The following is a 17,999-nucleotide window of genomic DNA, read 5'->3' on the forward strand; positions in this document are numbered from 1 at the left end:
CTCTCTATCTCCCTTTTCTTTGCAATCATTTCTGCCATCTCAAACTTGATCAAAGCTCAATCACAATCTCTCGCTGTCTTCCAGCTGGCGACATGGGACTCTGACCGTGGGTTGAATGGCAGTCTGAGGGAGAACCGGGCCGAGCATGGCATGCAGGGAGTTACTCTGAAAGTGGTGACCGTACTGGTGGGTATTTCAATACAACTGATTCAGTTCCCTGTAGGTCCATTCAATGCCTTGCTGATGTCAGGTTACTGTACAATCACTGTAAAATAAAAAGAATGACAATTTTTATTCATTAAGGACTAGTTACTGGAATAAAATTCATGTCAAGCAGTAATTTTCCCTCCAACTAAAATTAATTATTAAAGAAAGAATGTTCTTTAAGGCACTATCCCCATTCTTAAGCTTACATCTGATTGTTACTGTAGATATGAATGTAATTCCAGAGCCAGCAAGGATAGTGATTGTTCTAGTCAATTCCCTGCAGTTAAATATAGGATGGTAGGAATGTTTTTTCCAAGAACATGTCCTATATGTCTAAATGTGAAATGCAAAGAAGCATTTTAGTGTCATCATCACAGATAAAAAGTAGGGTTGCCATCACAGGCTGCATGCAATAACATACACAAGGATCAGAGTTGTCCAATTCATAAACAAATTACTTTTAAATGGGTTATTTTTATGGAATTAAAAACACTGTATACTGCAAGTATAGTTCTATCCATAAACGCATGATTCTTATTTTCTGAATATTTACAATCATTTCATTTGAAATGAATATAGAATCAAAATCTGAATTGAGTTGAGTTGAGAACTTAAGTCAGAAAATGTGTTGTACGATATCATGGATCACAATCATTTTTTAAATTTTTTTATGGCTGTCATAAACAGTATATGTTTCAACACAGTTGTGCTGTATGGTTTTTGTCTTTTTATCTCATCAGACATCAGTACTTTAGTCATGCAGAGAAGGTTTTCGCCAGGGATTCCTTTGGGGTTTGATCTTTATTTATTCTCCAGTCTATCGCTGTTGTGCTCTCCCTAAATACAATTACAATTCAACAGCTTGAGCCTCAGATATTTCATCCATCTGTATTTGAGGGCCACAGGGCCAGTTTCACAAACAGTGAGTCTTGTTTGGTGCCGATATGCCTTTCTACAAGTTGCCCAGGTGAATTTAGAGATGTAATTTCTGTCTGATGAGGCATTGCATGCTTCCCTGGCCATGGCGTAATGGGTCAACTGAAACACTTAATTTAGATTAACCTGAGACCAAAAGGGCCCATCTGTCACTGGTAAAAGTGTCACATCAGCCTATGCTTTGAATGTGACAGAGCCAATCTGACCACAAGTCACAACCTGAACAGACGGATTCACCACAGAAATAAGGTTTGCAGTCAATATTAGATCTTTATTTGTAGAAATATGTCCAAACCTATTAGTCAGACTGTTCTCTGGCTTCCCCTTCAAATGAATAAATGATTAGATTCACTCTAAATCTGTTTGTCGCTAATGCCAAATAATGCTATGTCAGCTTTTTGACCTGTCCATTACTGTCAAGATGCTCTGAGGGAGAAATGTGAATTGTGAGCAAATAAGACTTGGAAATGCCATTGTTTGAAAACCTCGATAAATGAACCATCTTGTATGTACTGATAATAGGCTCAAACACTAAGTGAGAGACTGTTAAAAAATTGGGGTTAGTACGATTGAGAAAAGAATTTTCAGCAAGAATTCATTAAATTGATCAAAAGTGACTACAAACAGATTCTACAAAAGATTTATATTTAAAATAATTCTGTTCTTTTGAACTTTCTATGCACCAAAGACTCTTGAAGAAAATATTAAGCAGCACAACATAATAACAAGAACCACCAAATCAACATATTTGAATTTTTTCTGTATGATCAATTAACACTGAAGACTGAAGTGAAGTGTAAAAATACAGCTTTGAATTACAGGAATAAAATCATATTAAAATAGAAAACAATTCTAAAACCAAAGATTTTAACTTATTTTAACTTAAGATTTTAACTTATTATTGATCATATAAATACAGCCTTGGTGAGCATACAAAAACCAACCCCAAACTTTTGAACAGTAGTAAATCTGAGAGAGACAGTACAAGCATAAATGTCCTCTCATATCCACATAATTGTGTTCTGAATCAGATTACCAAAGTGTAAAATAAAAAATAAAAAAAGTTTTTTAAATAAAACACTAATTTTCTCTGTTTTCTTCAGGAGGAGCCCTTCATAATGGTGGCAGAAAACATTCTAGGTCAGCCCAAAAGATATAAGGGATTTTCTATAGATGTTCTGGACGCCCTGGCCAAAATTCTGGGCTTTAAGTATGAAATGTATCAGGTGGCTGATGGGAAATATGGATCTCCTCAGGCCAACGGGTCTTGGAACGGAATGATTGGAGAGCTAATTGGAAAGGTGAGATTCACATACATAAAGACTGTTCAGGTTATGTATATTCATATATAGTGTTTTTTGTTTCTTATGCACAACAGCATATTTATATTAGTCAGTGCTAATATTTGTGAAGGCATTGCACTATTCATATTTACTTTCTTGTAATTTATACAGCCAGATTTATGTTATTGTCATCTCAGACATATTTCATATCCTCTCAATGCATTATTTTTAGAGGGCAGATGTGGCTATTTCAGCCATCACCATCACTCCGGAACGAGAAAACGTGGTGGACTTCAGTAAACGCTATCTGGATTATTCTGTGGGAATCCTGATGACTAAAACAGAAGAGAGACTCAATATCTTCTCCTTGCTGGCACCGTTTGACCTGGCAGTGTGGGCCTGCATTGCTGCTGCCATTCCTGTGGTGGGTGTCATGGTCTTTCTGCTCCGACGCGTCCAGTCTGTCCGCTCCCAGAATCCCCCTGGGCCCCACCAGCCTGCTTCTGTCACGACATCCTTCCAAAGTGCCATCTGGATCGTCTACGGAGCCTTTGTACAGCAAGGTGAGCTGGGTCACGTCACATGAACATGAGGGATGAAGTATTGCTGAATAGTCACCAATGTTGCTGACATTCTTGAGCTTGTACAGCAATTTAATATATTTATTTTAAGAAATATATATTATTCTTCAAATGTTCAAGTAACCCTTACAGCACCAGAGACAATCCCTAGAGTCACACATTTTGACTGTTTGACAAAATACATTTTTCCATTGGAATTCTGCAACTCACTTACGAAAGCTGTATATGTCTAAAGGTGCCTATTGCGTTTGGTTGAGGTTTCAAAAAATGGCTGCACTTTTCTGACCAGCCTGACTCTAAGTTGTCTCAGCACTTTCAGATGTAGCAACTCAGACCAAGATGCAGGCAATTGACAACAGCTGTTAAATTACATTTACAGTTTTTTTTAACAGCTTTTTTGCCAATTTCTAATTATAATCCCTGGACACATAATTTGATAATGAAAAGCACATGGCGAGTAATTATGAAAATATGCTTGCATTTGTGTCACCTTCTTAAATAAACATTTACTGCCACTCATGAAGGACAGCCATATAGTGCACTACAGTGTTCAAATTGTGTCCGCGCTCTTAGAGGGTCCCCAACTAGATACCTGCACTCCCAAGGGACTACCACAGGACCCGACGGAACAGAGTGTGGTGTGGGACAAGATTTGATGAGTGATTGCAGGTTTGGTGGGTAAGACCTGTGTGTGCTAGTTGTGGGAGAATAGCAGGATTAGCAGGACTCCCGTAAAATCACAATATCTAAAAAGAAATTAACTGTTATTTATCTGTTGCACAAAATCAACAAGAACAGCAACAAGGGAGCGCCCTTGGCCCAGTTTGTGCCATGCCAAATCAATCATGCAGTTGTCTATGCTGGCTTTTCTGTTAAAATGAACATATGAGCATATTTTTGCAAGAACAGGCAGGACAGAATCCTGCAGATACGTACCAGAAGAAAAAAATAATGATATAATTGTCATTTTTTGTTTCAATTGTTCCTTTATGAAGGGTGCTCACTTTCCATTTTCTTTGAACTTAATATTCGTTAAAGAATCCTGAAAATAATTATCATGGTTTCCTCAGAAATATTAGGCAGCAAAGTGGTTTTCAACATTGATTATTTATTTGTTTATTGATTTAAAACGGTTGAGCACCACATCGGCATATTATAATGGTTTCTGCCTTGGCGAGCATGATAAACTTTTCAAAAATTTTTGAAAAATATCTAGATCCCTAACTTTTAAATGTTGTCATATTTTGCTTTGCCCTAAATACCTGTTGGTATATTGTGAATGCAGCTAATTATTAATGAAGGAAGATTTGCAATTTTATGGTGAAATCCACAGACTGAACTTGCATGTGGATGTGGCTGTACATGTTTAGAACTTTCCAAAAGAAAGTGATTCAAAAATGTTTTTTTTTTTTTCAGTGAACTCTTGACCCTGTAATGAGCATAGATGCCCACTTAACCCCTGACCTTTCCAATTACAGACTCGGTGGATATCCTTTTAGGCCTAAAAGAACATCTCGGATAATTTGGCTCTGAGACGTATAGCCCCTAACGAGCTCCATTGAGCTTGATAGCTCCAGATCTTTTCCATTCATGTATTATTCTCACCATCTCTGTGTCAGTGATGACATTTCCAAAGCTGTGTTTGCTGGAGAGGAATATTGTGTTGACATTTCAGCACAGGCTTATAAGGTGTTGAGCTTTTCTGAGAAAACGGGTGAATCTTATTACATGGCTGCAGTGCTGTGTCACTGCCAAAAAAAAAGAGCAGAAAGAAAATAATGGAGGCCTGAAATGAGATAAAATCACAGAGGGGTTCAGTGATATAGACAAAGGGTCAAAGTTAAGCCTGTTTCTCCACTGACTGATTGTATTCTGGCTACTATTTGTCTTTTTGCATATCGATGAAATGGTGAAAAACAATTATTTAACCTATAGAATGTTAAAGAATTTTTTCTCTTGTTTCTTGTGTTTGCAGGTGGTGAATCCCTCATGAGTTCATTGGCTCTCAGGATTGCAATGGGAAGCTGGTGGCTATTCACCCTTATTGTCTGTTCATCTTACACAGCCAACCTGGCAGCCTACCTCACTGTGTCCCGCATGGATAACGCTATTCGGTAAGCTAACTAGTCCAGCTTTGCATCTCAGTGCCAGAACTCCACATATCTGCAGATGCATGTCCATATGCAGGCTTGATATAGTGTCATAGAGCTTAGACCTGTCACATCTCTACGCGTAGCTCCCGGTTAGGATATCACGTCACTGGATTGCCTTCATTAGCATCAGATTAGATCAGATCAGACTGCTCATTTTTACTAGTTGACTAGTCATCCAGAAAATGAGTCGATTAGTGTGTCGGTCAGTGTTTACCTTTTGTAAATGACTCACAATAAACTGTGCCGTTTCAGCAAAGTTCAACGCTAGGTTGAGCTAGGGGAGAAAATGTCTGCTTGTTGATGTGGGATGGAGGAAATGGTTGTGCGTGTGTATCTTCATAGCAAGGTTCATAAAGCTTGTGTTGATGTAAACTGTCCAACTGTCCCTTTCACTTATAGTTCTGTCAGCCTTTAGGCGACTTCATTTGTTTCGGGTATTGAAAAGTCTTATTACATGGCTGCAGTGCTGAGTCACTGACAAAAGAAACAGCAAGGAACATAACAGGGGATGAAATGAGATCAAATCACTGTGGGGTTCAGTGATACAGATAAGGGGCCATGTTTTATCTGGCTGGCATGAGCAATTTAGCCAAATGCTGTTCTGTAAATGGTATGTTTCTCCATCCATGGTCATTTCAAGTCACATGACCTGAGTAAAGGCTGGAATAACTTCACACAACTTTTAAAATCTGAAAACACTATACATCATATACTTGCAGATTTTGTAAATGGTTACAAATACAGAGGTACAACTGGTCATTATACGCTAAACAACTGCGGATCACACACTACCAGACATTCAAGTTATTCCGAACAAACTAGTTAACACAGAAACCTGCACCTCGTTGCTAGGAGATGCATGATGAATGAAAACAATATTTGTTCTGAAATCAGCTCAAAATATCAAACATGTTTGATACCGGAATCACAGTTCGAAGCCTATGATACAATGTGCGAAGTCTGTCTACACTCTCAGAAAAAAAGGTACGAAAGCTTTTTTTCTGACAGTGTACTGAAATCTGCAGACTGGCGATTTCTAGCATTGAATCGTTCAGACTGTAAACATTTAGGCAAAAATTATTTAGTGCATTACAGCTATATATTTTTGGATCTGTGATCTATGAAAAGGTGTCTGCAGTGTGGTTTACCTAATACATGCTTTTTGAATACAATTATATTTTAGATTTACCTTTACATAATGACATTTCTGTTGTCATCAACAATTTATTCATTTGAAGGGAAAACAACTAGTTGATACTGACGCAGTTTGGCAGTTGTTGCAAAACAGTGAACCTCTGTTTTTGAGGTGTTGAGGAAGTAGGTCTAAATTTGAAAGAAGTAATACTGTGAGTCTGCTAAATGCATCCTATTTCTGCAAATTAAATCTGAAATCTCAGCATGCCGGCTGTCTCTTAGAGCTCACGTTGGCCCTTCACTTCCCAGCAGGGAGCTCACAGTTCCTGACATTCTCCATAAATTCCACGAAAGGTCGCCTCATATTAAAATCCTTTCTTTTATTTTTTTCTTTTTTTTTTTTTTCTCTTGCTGTAGATGCCAGAACCTTTTGCTTCTCCTTTCATGTGTTTTGCAGGTTTTGTCAATGCTGGCTACTCTCAATTCAGAGAATTACTGTATAATGCACTTGTTGTTAGAAACACACAGGTCTTTTTTATTTATTTATACTGTATAGATAAAGTAAATAAATATATTGACAGTGTACAACTGTCAGATAGCACAAACATGTGCTAACATAAGTGATTCCTTTCGTTCCCTCGCTAAAGAAGGATAAGTGCGTTGTCCGAGCAGAAATTAATGCTCTTTCTGCTTTTAAACCTCCCTTTTATTTGACTGTGAGAGTTGTCTTGTATGAACTGGTAATGCCCTATACCTGATGTGCAAATAGTTTTCTCCTGCCTCTTTAAATGTTGTCTGCCTGCTCATTGAAGCCCAGCTGAAAATCCAATGTGGGAGAAACTTAATGTATTCTGTCCCTCTGAATTCTGACTTCATACTCCTGGCGGACCTGTCAGTGGCAAAATGCCTCAAAACCGTTTGCCCAAAGGTTCTGCTTTGGAGCGTTAATGGAGAGTTTGCTGCCGTCACATTTCTCATTCAAGCTCTTGTGAGTGTGTGTAAGGCTCTGGGGGTTTATTCCCTCCGTCTCTCAGTGGCAGCATCCACAGCTGCTATGGTTGTGCTAATCACCTTGTTTGTAACTGTTATTAAAATCAGACAGCCCTGCTGGTGCATGATACGCTATCGTTAGCACGCTGGGAGTCCACTGGGAGTCTTTCATATCTCTCACCAGCCTTAGATGTAAAATGGGATTCAAGCTTGACAAATGTTGTGTTCAGTCCTGAGGTCCCCAAATGCTTGGCTTTCACTCTGTCAGTGGGCTGTGATTGGCTGGTGGAATGCCTGCTGATTGGCCTGTTATGGGACTATTTGAGTCACTGTGTTGAATCTGTTTGCTATAAATCAGATCATTGAATATGTCATTTTGCAGAAAATGTAGGCCTACTCTTTTGCAGTTTTTTTTTTAATTGTTTGTAAACTATTTTGTGAGCTTTTAGTCACCCTTTTAATTTGCATGAATAATGATGCAGTTAAATTGGAATTTTTGGTGGCTTCAAAACATAAGCCTGCCTGAGTGGAGTTTAATACAGCTCAATTTCTCCATGCTTTGTTGGATGTAGGGTATCTAGAACCTCCTCATGCACAACAAAAACGAATGATTTCCCCCATTACAGTTAATAATAGCTTTTTAGAGCACCTGTAATGGTCACCAGCTGGAGTGCCCTCTGGTGGCTCTCAAGGGCACTCCAGCTGGTGACCATTACAGGTGCTACACAGACTATTATCACTCCCTCACAAACTACATTTCCCATAACTCACTGCCCGGGCTCATCGTCACTGATTGTATTCACCTATGTCTCATTACCCTGTTAGTCTCAGCCTATTTAAACCTTGTTCACTCATTCACTCACTGTGAAGTTTTGTATGTTGCACTGCATTCCCGAGCGTTTCTCCCTGGTTATCTCTCGGTTTTTGAATTCCTTGCCTGTTATTTGGATTATTCTTCTGCCTCTGACCCCTGACTGTTTTGTTTGTTTGTTCGTTTGGACTGCCTGCCTGTGTATTTGACCTTTGCTTGTTTATTGGATTACGTGTCTCTATTAAAGCTGCATTTGGTCTCTGAGCAGTTTCGTGACAGCACCTCTATTGATATGTCCTGCAGAGGCCCTGCTGGAAGAAACTCAAAAACTCACTGCTAGGTACCATTGGAAAATTCAGCACATTTTAGGACTGTCAGTCCATTAAACATTTTACATAATTTGCTATTTCATTGATCACATTTATTATGCAGTTAATTATACCAATATCTGCTTAGATAAAATCATTTTTAAAACACTTTCATACATGGTTATTTTGAAGACATTTATTTTATATTACACATATAAATACCAAATAAAAGTTTATTCAATTGATTGAAGATTAAAAATAATTTATTGATTGAGTGATTGCTTAAACGTGTCAGATGCAAATCTCCAGCCCATTCTCACCCCCAAGGCGTCACTTAACTGACGCCTTGGGAAGCTTTTGGACATGCTTCAATATCTGACGCTTTAGGCGCCCTTTAGCGTCAGTTAGATGACGCCCTAGGATCGCGTGTACCCTACCCCCACCCCACACCTAAACCTAACCGCGTCCTCTAACTGACGCTTTCCTTTAGCGTCAGTTAGATGACGCGGTAGGATCGCGTCATGTAAGTGACGCTAAAGGGCGCCTAAAACGTCAAATATTGAAGCATGGTCAAAGGTGACGCCTTGGGGTGAGATTGCGTTGAAATCTCTGGCCATCTTTTTTGGACATCTGGCTGTCTTTTTGAGCATCTCACACCATGAGCACATTTTTACAACAGTGTGTCAAGTTAAAAACAGACATCTGGAGACCCCTGCATTCATTCTGTTGTTTTCATTTCCACTCTGTCTAGCTGTATTTGAACACAAGAACACATCTCGTGTTAACAGCTGATTACTCATTCTTTGCTCTCACTAAGTGTGGTGTGGTGAAGTGTGTTGTCTAGTAGCACATGGATCATAATTGCATGCATGGTTTTTACCACATTATTTATTTATTTGAAGTAATTCTTTCAGGTTTCGTTCAGGTCATTTGTTCATTACCTGGACTTTTATACTAGCAGTTTTTTTTTTGTTTTTGTTTTTTTTAGGAATTCCACAAACCATATTAGCACAATGGAGACCGTGACCTCATACTGTACATACACCATCTCTACTATTTTCACACTAGACAGACCACACTTTTAATTCTGCTTGAGCAAGAACCAGCGGAAAACGGGAACTTAAACTGAAATAGAAATGGATTACAGAAACTGAGGTAATTGAGTAGACCAGTTACGAAAATAATGATGGCACCTAGGTAGTTTATTTAAACAACTTTGTTAAGTATAGTGATTAATAATGTTGATCAGTTCATGTTTTAGTCAACTTAACCCCATAATGTGAATCAAGAACAAACAGTATCTCATCTCGGTATAATGATGTTTGATCAGTCCACATGTGGGTCAAATTAGGTTCAAACTTGGCATGACACAAGCACATTGTTTTAAAATAAAAAAAAAATAATAATAAAAAAAGATGTATTAATTAAAAATAATTTCTGAAGACTTGGTGTACAATTCGGTTAGAGGTTGATAAGATTTTTTAAATGTCATATGAAATTTTGATATCTATATTTGAATAAAATATAAAATGTTTAAAATATAAAATTTGCGAGAAAAGGTCAAGTGTTCGGAATACCGTTAGTCTAAGTTATGACTATCATAAATAATGAGATGACTCGGTGTGTATCATATTTCCACAGTTGTTGTTTTTTTTCTCTCCTCCAGATGTGGCAGTACCACTATAATTAAACTGATTAATTGTTCTGATTTATCTTCTAAAGATTAACAATCCGACTCATTGAATCTGCAAGAAAATTGTTTGAGTCCTGTTAAATAGGCTTGTCAAGGGTGATGGAAGATGCTTATCTCAACATGAAGTCGCTTCCCACTAAAACCAGAAGGTGACAGAGTGTCATTACGCAAGAGGGAAGAGCAGCCGGCTGCCCTAAAAACATCACACATGGACTGCATGACATCGGAAGTTGCAGATGGAAGGCAGCAGCTGTGAAATGCAAACTCATTTAGAACTGTATTTTGTCATGGGGTATTATTTCCCTCCAAATACTTCAAATAATTAATGAATACATCATGTTTATGCATTCATTCATTACGTGTGACAGTTTAAGTGTTGTGGCTTGTCTGCTTTTTCAGTAGGGATTGATTGTTGAATGAGCTCTTTCATTGTTGTAATCTGGAGTAAAGAGTATTGTTGCAGATGTAAACCAGCCAAAGATCTCCATGCTGAAAATTTTACATAGAGGGCCAGTTCAAGTGGTAATGGTAGTGTTAGATAAGGGTCTTTCATTAACCTTCATATTACCCAATTGAAATGCAGCGTGTCAGTAGCTCGACCTCACAACCCTGTGATTCATGAGCCCATTTGAGAGAAATTGTATCATAGGTGAAGGACATGTCACCCGGGTTATAATCCACTTAATTAAATGTTTTTTGGATTGGTTTTCAGAGTTTTTTTAAACATATTTTGAATGTAGTCAGTAGACACTTCCGATCTATTCTAAACTACCTTAAACTAGACAATGATGCATTAAAAAAAATCATTTTGGAAAAAAACTGCCTCTGTGTCCGCTAATAGTAGGACTTTTCATTTTACTATTTCATTCCAAATTGTGATTTATTTCATATAATTTAATTTAGTTTCTAAACTAGTATGACGTATGTTTGAAAATGTTTAAAGCTTTATGCTCATGCCAATAAAGCTTTGCTTTAATTCTTAGACAGCAAGAAAGTATAAAGTTAAATAAAATTATCTTTGTGTTCAATATTACTTCCATGTTGTTCAGTTGACTGCAAAGCACCACATGATATGCTCAAATGTTTGGATCCAATGAGAGTGTGATTTTAATAGTTTGATGTTTCTTTCACACTGTTTAGGCAGGTTGTGAAATGTACTGTACCATTAACAGCTTTTTATGTTGTTTTTTGAGGCATGTTATAGACCTATATTTTTTAAAACACTAAAATCATCCGGCACCTGTGAATACAGTGGCAATTTATCGAGCACATTCTGAACATCAGGCGTCAAAAATATTAATATTAATAAAATATTGTACATATTTAAATTTGTATCCTTCTAAAATTGTATTCTACATTTTGTTATTATATCTGGTTTTATTTTATTTTTAATTTAATGTAATGCATTTTGAGGAATATGTGCTTGTTATATATTTTATATATTTTCTTCTCAATTCAGAACATTTCAAGACCTTTCCAAGCAGACAGAACTGAGCTACGGAACGGTGAGAGAGTCTGCTGTGTTCGAGTATTTCAGGGTGAAGGGCACGAACCCCCTGGAGCAAGACAGCACTTTCTCGGAGCTGTGGAGAACTATCAATAAAAATCAGGGACTGGACAACTCTGTGATCTCTCCTACTGAAGGCATCCACAAGGTATCAGACACACACAGTTATTTTAGACACACAGTTATATAATATTTTATATGATGTAAAGATTCCACATATGTTGCCTAATCCACCATTATGATGCCAACAACAACCCCGAAATATCAAGGCATCTATGTAATTTCATATGTACAGACCCTAAAGAAAGACATTTATTATGTTGCAAAAGATTTGTATTTCAAATAATTTTATAAATTGTTCTTTTGAATTTAATGTATGTAAAAAATATGTATCACAATTTCCACAAAAATATTAAGCAGCACATATGTTTTCAATAAATGTTTTCATTTATAAAAGGAAGAAATGTTTCTTGAGCTCTAGATCAGCATATTAGAATGATTTCTGGAGGATCCTGTGACTCTGAAGACTGGAGTGTTGATGCTGAAAAGGAGTAAACAACATTTTAATAATCAAATAAAGCAGTTCTAATAATATTTCACAATATAACGGTTCACTCTGTCTTTGATCAAATAAACCAGCCCTGGCGAACATGAGATACTTTTAAAAACATTTAGAAAATCTTACTGACCCCAAACTTTTAAACTGTGTTGTATATTGTTCGGGGATAAAGTCTTAAATTATATAGATAACTGTTGCTTTCGAAGAGACACAAAATGAAACAAATACATTTATATGCAAATTTGGTTATACTGTCAGAAAAATAGGTCTGCCATACTTGCCAACAGTAGATTTAAGAATTTTAGAAATGTGAGAGAACCAATCATTGGATTAATCAGTTCAACTAACCAGGAAAAATGTCTGCATATATGTTCAATTATTGTATATATCTGCATAAAACAGGACCTGAAACGAATGATAAGAAAAGCCATTCTTAAAGCTGCAGTCCGTAGCTTTTTTGGGTTAAAAATTATCCAAAATAAATTGTTGAGCAAATTCATAAGCAGCAGTGTTCAAAACTATCTGTTTGCCTAAACTCAATTCAAAACGGTAAACTTGTAATAATGTTTTTAATTTTAGTGGTACTGGTGGATTTCCGCAGGAGATTCGAGCACATCTTTGAGTCATTACGTCACATCTGCGCACATAAAGGAGTCACGGCTAGTATTGCGTTTGAGGATGTTGGAGGTGGAGATTTATAGCCTTTTCTCACAGCACTTGGTCCATAAATCAAACACGCTTGCATGTAATAAAATGAAACTTGGTACACATATAGATCTCATTGGGCCAAACAACTTTTGTGCTCAAAGTTTTACGCCAGCCCAACAGGAAGTCGTCTATTTAGGGTTGTTTGGAAAGACGACCCGCATGTATATCTAAGAAAAAAAATATTATTTATATATATAATATACAGTATATATATATGAAGAGTTCAGATGCAAAAGCCTCTAAGCGCCATTTGAAATTTTCTTCTAGAATGATCATTTTTATCAAGCTTGTATATTTAAGTTCAGTGATTTCACTTAAATGGCAATGATAATTACCTATTAATTGTTATTTAAGTGAAATTACTTAACTTAAATATACAAGTTTGATAAAAAAATCATCATTAAAGAAGAACATTTCAAATGGCATTTAGAGGCTTTTGCATCTGAACTCTTCATATATACTGTATATATATATAAATCTATATACAGTATATACATGAAAATATTTCTTAAATATGTACAAGCATGTGTGTTTATTTTTATATATATATATATATATATATATATATATATATATATATAAATAATTATACTCAGTGCACCCACATATATTATGTAAACACAAACTTTTATTTTAAACTTTTAAACTGTTTACTCAAACACCGCACATGTTTGTTAGGTTCGATGACTTGGACCTCAGCTCCACTCCAGGGGCACATCTCAGTTATGCATGTAACCCTAGTTCCCTGAAGAGGGAACGAGATGCTGCGTCGTTCTCCCATACTCCCGGCATGCCTGCTAGCACTTGCTTTGGCCTATCAGAAGTTGTCGCACTTGTGTTTTTGGGGTGCTTAATAATTTCCTGGTCGATAACATCACCCCCCATTGGACTGATTCCATACGTGCTTCAGGACGCACACAGGGGTGCGCAGGGGCATTCCCACAGCGTTGACGCATTGTCTAGTTCACTCTTCAGGGAACTAGGGTTACATACTGTACGTAACCGAGACATTTTGAGCTGGCACAAGTTTTTCTGGCACTACCACGTGCCTGATGCTGGCTGGTTATCGGTGGCTTTTTGTAATCCAAAGCATGTATCACAGAGCACAGAAAGAGCAATCAGTAAAATGCAGTCTGTTTAGGTTCGTAACGTCTCGATGATTCTGACATCTTGCATACAAGTCTGACAGAAAACATGAGGAAGCGGCTTTAGACTATCAAGATGAATATTTATGGCTCAGATAATGTAATATCCCTCCATATTGTGTGAGTCATAAAAAAATACAATTCAAATGCTGCTGAATCCATTCATGTATTTATGCTTGTTTGGTAAAACTTTCAAAGTCACTTTGTATATAAACTGTGGCTGATTCCATGAGAATCTTTAAGAAACTTGATATCCACATTAAACCCTTTACAAAATTGCAGCTATGAAATTTCACAGCTCATCTTTTTGTTACAGATATCATATATACACTGGCATGCTTTTTACAGGAGACATAACCAAAACCATGAATCTTTTTTTTCATAACTGGCTATTAAGCCAACAATTCAGCAGGCTCAGAACGGATTTATTAAGCAGAATAATGAAAAGCGATAAGACACAGAGAAATAGTATGTCTGCAACCCAGCACTTTGGATGGTGTTAAATGATTCTATTGTCAGGCCATCCATGCTGAAGTGATTAACTTCCAGTAATTGCCCAAAAGAACAGGTACACATTTCACCTTTACTAATGTGTTAACAATGTCCAGGAGTACATAACAATGTCCAGGAGTGAATTTTTCCGGATTGTCTGATTGTGTCGGATTGTTTATATATATATATATATATATATATATATATATGTGTGTGTGTGTGTGTGTGTGTGTGTGTGTATATATATATATATATATATTTATTTTATTTTATTTTATTTTTTTTTTTAATTTTGAGTTTTGAAACAATATTTATCGATTTCATTTACATCCTTGGCGTGAACAGGCTTTTATTCAGCAAGGATTCATTAAATTGATTAAAAGGGACAGTAAAGACATTTAACGTTACAAAAGATTTCTGATTTGCATAAAAGCTATTTTTCTTTTTTTTCACTTTTTATTCATCAGAACCCTGGGAAAAAAATGTGTCATGGTTTCTATCAGGGTGGGGTTGGGGCAGGGGTGTTGGAGTTCAAAGAGAGTTTTGTGACCATATAATGAATGTACCCATAGGATCTCATATAAACCCGATAAACAACTGGTTTAGCACTGCATGTCTGTGTCCCTTCATCCTGTCTTTTAGAAGTTATTGTCTTTGTTTAACTGATGCACATTCTCCAAACCGGAAACTTGTATACCTTTGATTTGTTTTTTAATCAATGGTTTAATATGAGTTGAGAGTATGAAAATCTGACTAATAGTACACTTAAAAGCCAAACAGTAAATATCATTTCAGGCAGTGACAGGTATATGTATAGTACTTTACAAAGGTATATGGAAAATGTAATATTTATATGGAAGAGCCAGGGGACGATAATTTCTTTGTCATTTCTTCTTTGACATCCTTTTTTTTTTCTTCTGTGTACTTGTATGAAAGTTGTCATAACTGTGTGGTTTCGATAGAGCCTGAGTTTAAAAGAGACAGAAAGGAAAGAGGACGCTTGTGCTGCTTTATTTAGTGTGGTGGGGGAAAGCCATTTTCTCTCAAAGAGAGAGAGAATCTCTTGAAAAAGAAAGTGGGGGTGGTTAGTTTCCAGAGAAGAAACAAGTTCAAAGCCATCTCATGACTTTCAGTGAAAAATAAACATCTTTCATTTTGAATGATGTCTGTGACCTGTCTGACAAGAACTGAGCGACTAAAAGAAGAGCCTCCCCATCTCAGGAAAACCTCAGGCGTTTACGTTACTATTATCAAAACCACAAATATTTATTCCATGATGTTCTGCCATAAATGGGCGAATGACACACTGTACCTTGCATGTGTTTGGTTTCTCAGGTGAAGCGGGATCCATACGCCTTCCTGTGGGACGTGGCGGTGTTAGAGTATGCAGCTCTGACAGATGATGATTGTACGCTGGTGGTCACAGGAAACAGCATGAGCAGCAAAGGATATGGCCTGGCTCTGCAGCACGGCAGCCCCTACAGAGATCTCTTCTCGCAGAAGTGAGCACTTCCTTTCAGTGTATATGTGCAATATGATCACAAAGAACGATACAAGTCGTTAAACTAGCTGAAGGATAGACACCATCGTTTCAATCATTTCAAGTCAATATCAAGCTCCAAAGCTTCGCAAACATCACAGTGCCTGACTGTGATGGATTGTTTACCCTTTTCTTTCATCATCTGTCCTTTCTCTCATTTACATTGCATTTTTTTCCTTGGCAGATGCAGTCTTGCCGGAGAACCCATGAATCGTGTTGATTTACCAGTTACTGCTCTTTGTTACATTTATCTTCATTCCCACCCATCCTTTCTTCTCTCCACTGGCTTTAAAGCACCTCACCCTGCAGCCCTTCATTTGTTTGACTATCATTTGCATTCATATTTTCAGCTCGTATCGACGCTCTGCTCACATACTAATTAGCTTTAGGGAGGTAAGCTTGCCGGCAATTAATAATGCACATATCAGGAACATCAAGGCCTTGAAATGCATTTTCATGTATCCTCTACAATCACCTGCCGGTCTGTTATGGCGAATTAGAATCAAGCGCGTTTTAAATTAATACCCAGGATGATTGCAGTTGAACAGACTTTATTTTTCAACCTTTGACATTTTCTTTTCTATCTATAGTTATTGAGCTTTTGCTCTGGATTCTTTAGAAAAACATATTCTTTCTGGATGTCTGCTGCATTTAAATGAATAAATGATTATTCTCCATGATTAAAGATAAAGCTAATTTATAAGACTGTAATAGAAGACCAAATGTTCATTGCCACTGCTGAAGTGTTTTGCTAGCACTATCGTGTATCTCTGCCTTTTATTATTTCCATCAATTGTTCCCTTTTTCATTTTTCTTGACCACGGATATCTGCAATATCTGACTCATTATCCCCTTTCATGTCATATGTTAATAAAGTGTTCAGCAAAGCAATATATAAGGCAAAATTAAAGCAATTACAGATTCATGCCACAATTCTCAAAACAAGATTCTTTCCTCTTCTCTTCAGGATCCTTGACCTGCAGGAGAAAGGAGACCTTGACATTCTAAAGCAGAAGTGGTGGCCTCGAAAAGGTCGCTGCGATCTGGACAAGCACGTGGAGCCTCAGCCGGAAGGACGTGCCCTGAGACTGCACAGCTTCGCTGGGGTCTTCTGCATCCTAGCAGCGGGGCTGCTGCTGGCCTGCCTAGTGGCCGCTCTAGAGTCTTGGTGGAACGGGCCACGCTGCCAACGGGCACAGCCCAAAGAGGTGACCCCACAGGCGGCCAAACTACGGCCAACCCCTGCCCACCACGCCCAGGACTGTACAGCCACTGCCACACTCTACTTTATGGATCCAGACGCCACTGATGCAAGCCCTGATTTAGTCGAGCTCCAGTACACCCAGCTATAGGTGTGACCATCAAGAACTCACTGCCTCCCATTTGCTGAAGTGTTGCCAAAGAGAAGGCAAGAGGGAAGGGTGAAGGGGGAGGGAGTCACTCAAAAAAGCACAAAACAGATTAAATTATTGATTATTTTTAGGGATAGTTCACCCAAATATGAAAATACTTACTCACCCTAATGTCATTCCAAACCTGTATGAATTACTTTCTTTCATGGAACACAAAAGATACTGTGGAGAATCTTTAAATTCTAAACATTTATTTTTTAACTCTTTCTCCGCCAGCGTGTTTTGAAACATTTGCTAGCCACCAACCTGGCGTTTTTGATCATTTTCACAAGACTTTCATGGCCACGAGAATGTTTTTTGTATGAATATCTTAACATGCAATATAACAAAAGAAAGATCCATTCCCTCTTCTTTTAAACAAAAAAAAAAGCATTCTTTTTTTATCAACACTTGGGAATGTGGGCAAGTTTGGGAAATATTTTCTTTTGTGTTCCACACAAATCAAATCATACGACCTTGGAACCACAGAAAGTGATCAGAGAATTTTCTTTTTTGGGATGTACTGTCCCTTTAAGTGTATATTCAAATCCATTAGCTCTT

The 17,999-nt window shown here is 37.4% G+C and overlaps 1 protein-coding gene across 2 annotated transcripts in view; it reads left to right on the forward strand.

Annotated features, from left to right (window-relative positions):
- Positions 1-17,999, forward strand: part of grid1a (glutamate receptor, ionotropic, delta 1a) — a 244,597-nt gene that overhangs the window by 223,191 nt on the left and 3,407 nt on the right. For both annotated transcript variants that reach the window (XM_089120381.1, XM_039693055.2), the window contains exons 9-15: positions 85-186; positions 2,247-2,444; positions 2,659-2,989; positions 4,983-5,121; positions 11,556-11,751; positions 15,843-16,009; positions 17,015-17,255. In XM_089120381.1, coding sequence (XP_088976507.1) covers positions 85-186; positions 2,247-2,444; positions 2,659-2,989; positions 4,983-5,121; positions 11,556-11,751; positions 15,843-16,009; positions 17,015-17,255 — 1,374 coding nt within the window. The remainder of the gene's footprint in view (positions 1-84; positions 187-2,246; positions 2,445-2,658; positions 2,990-4,982; positions 5,122-11,555; positions 11,752-15,842; positions 16,010-17,014; positions 17,256-17,999) is intronic.

The sequence above is a fragment of the Pimephales promelas genome, chromosome 15 (genome assembly GCF_988280905.1).
Source record: "Pimephales promelas chromosome 15, fPimPro1.hap1.1, whole genome shotgun sequence".
NCBI classification, from domain to species: Eukaryota; Metazoa; Chordata; class Actinopteri; order Cypriniformes; family Leuciscidae; genus Pimephales; species Pimephales promelas.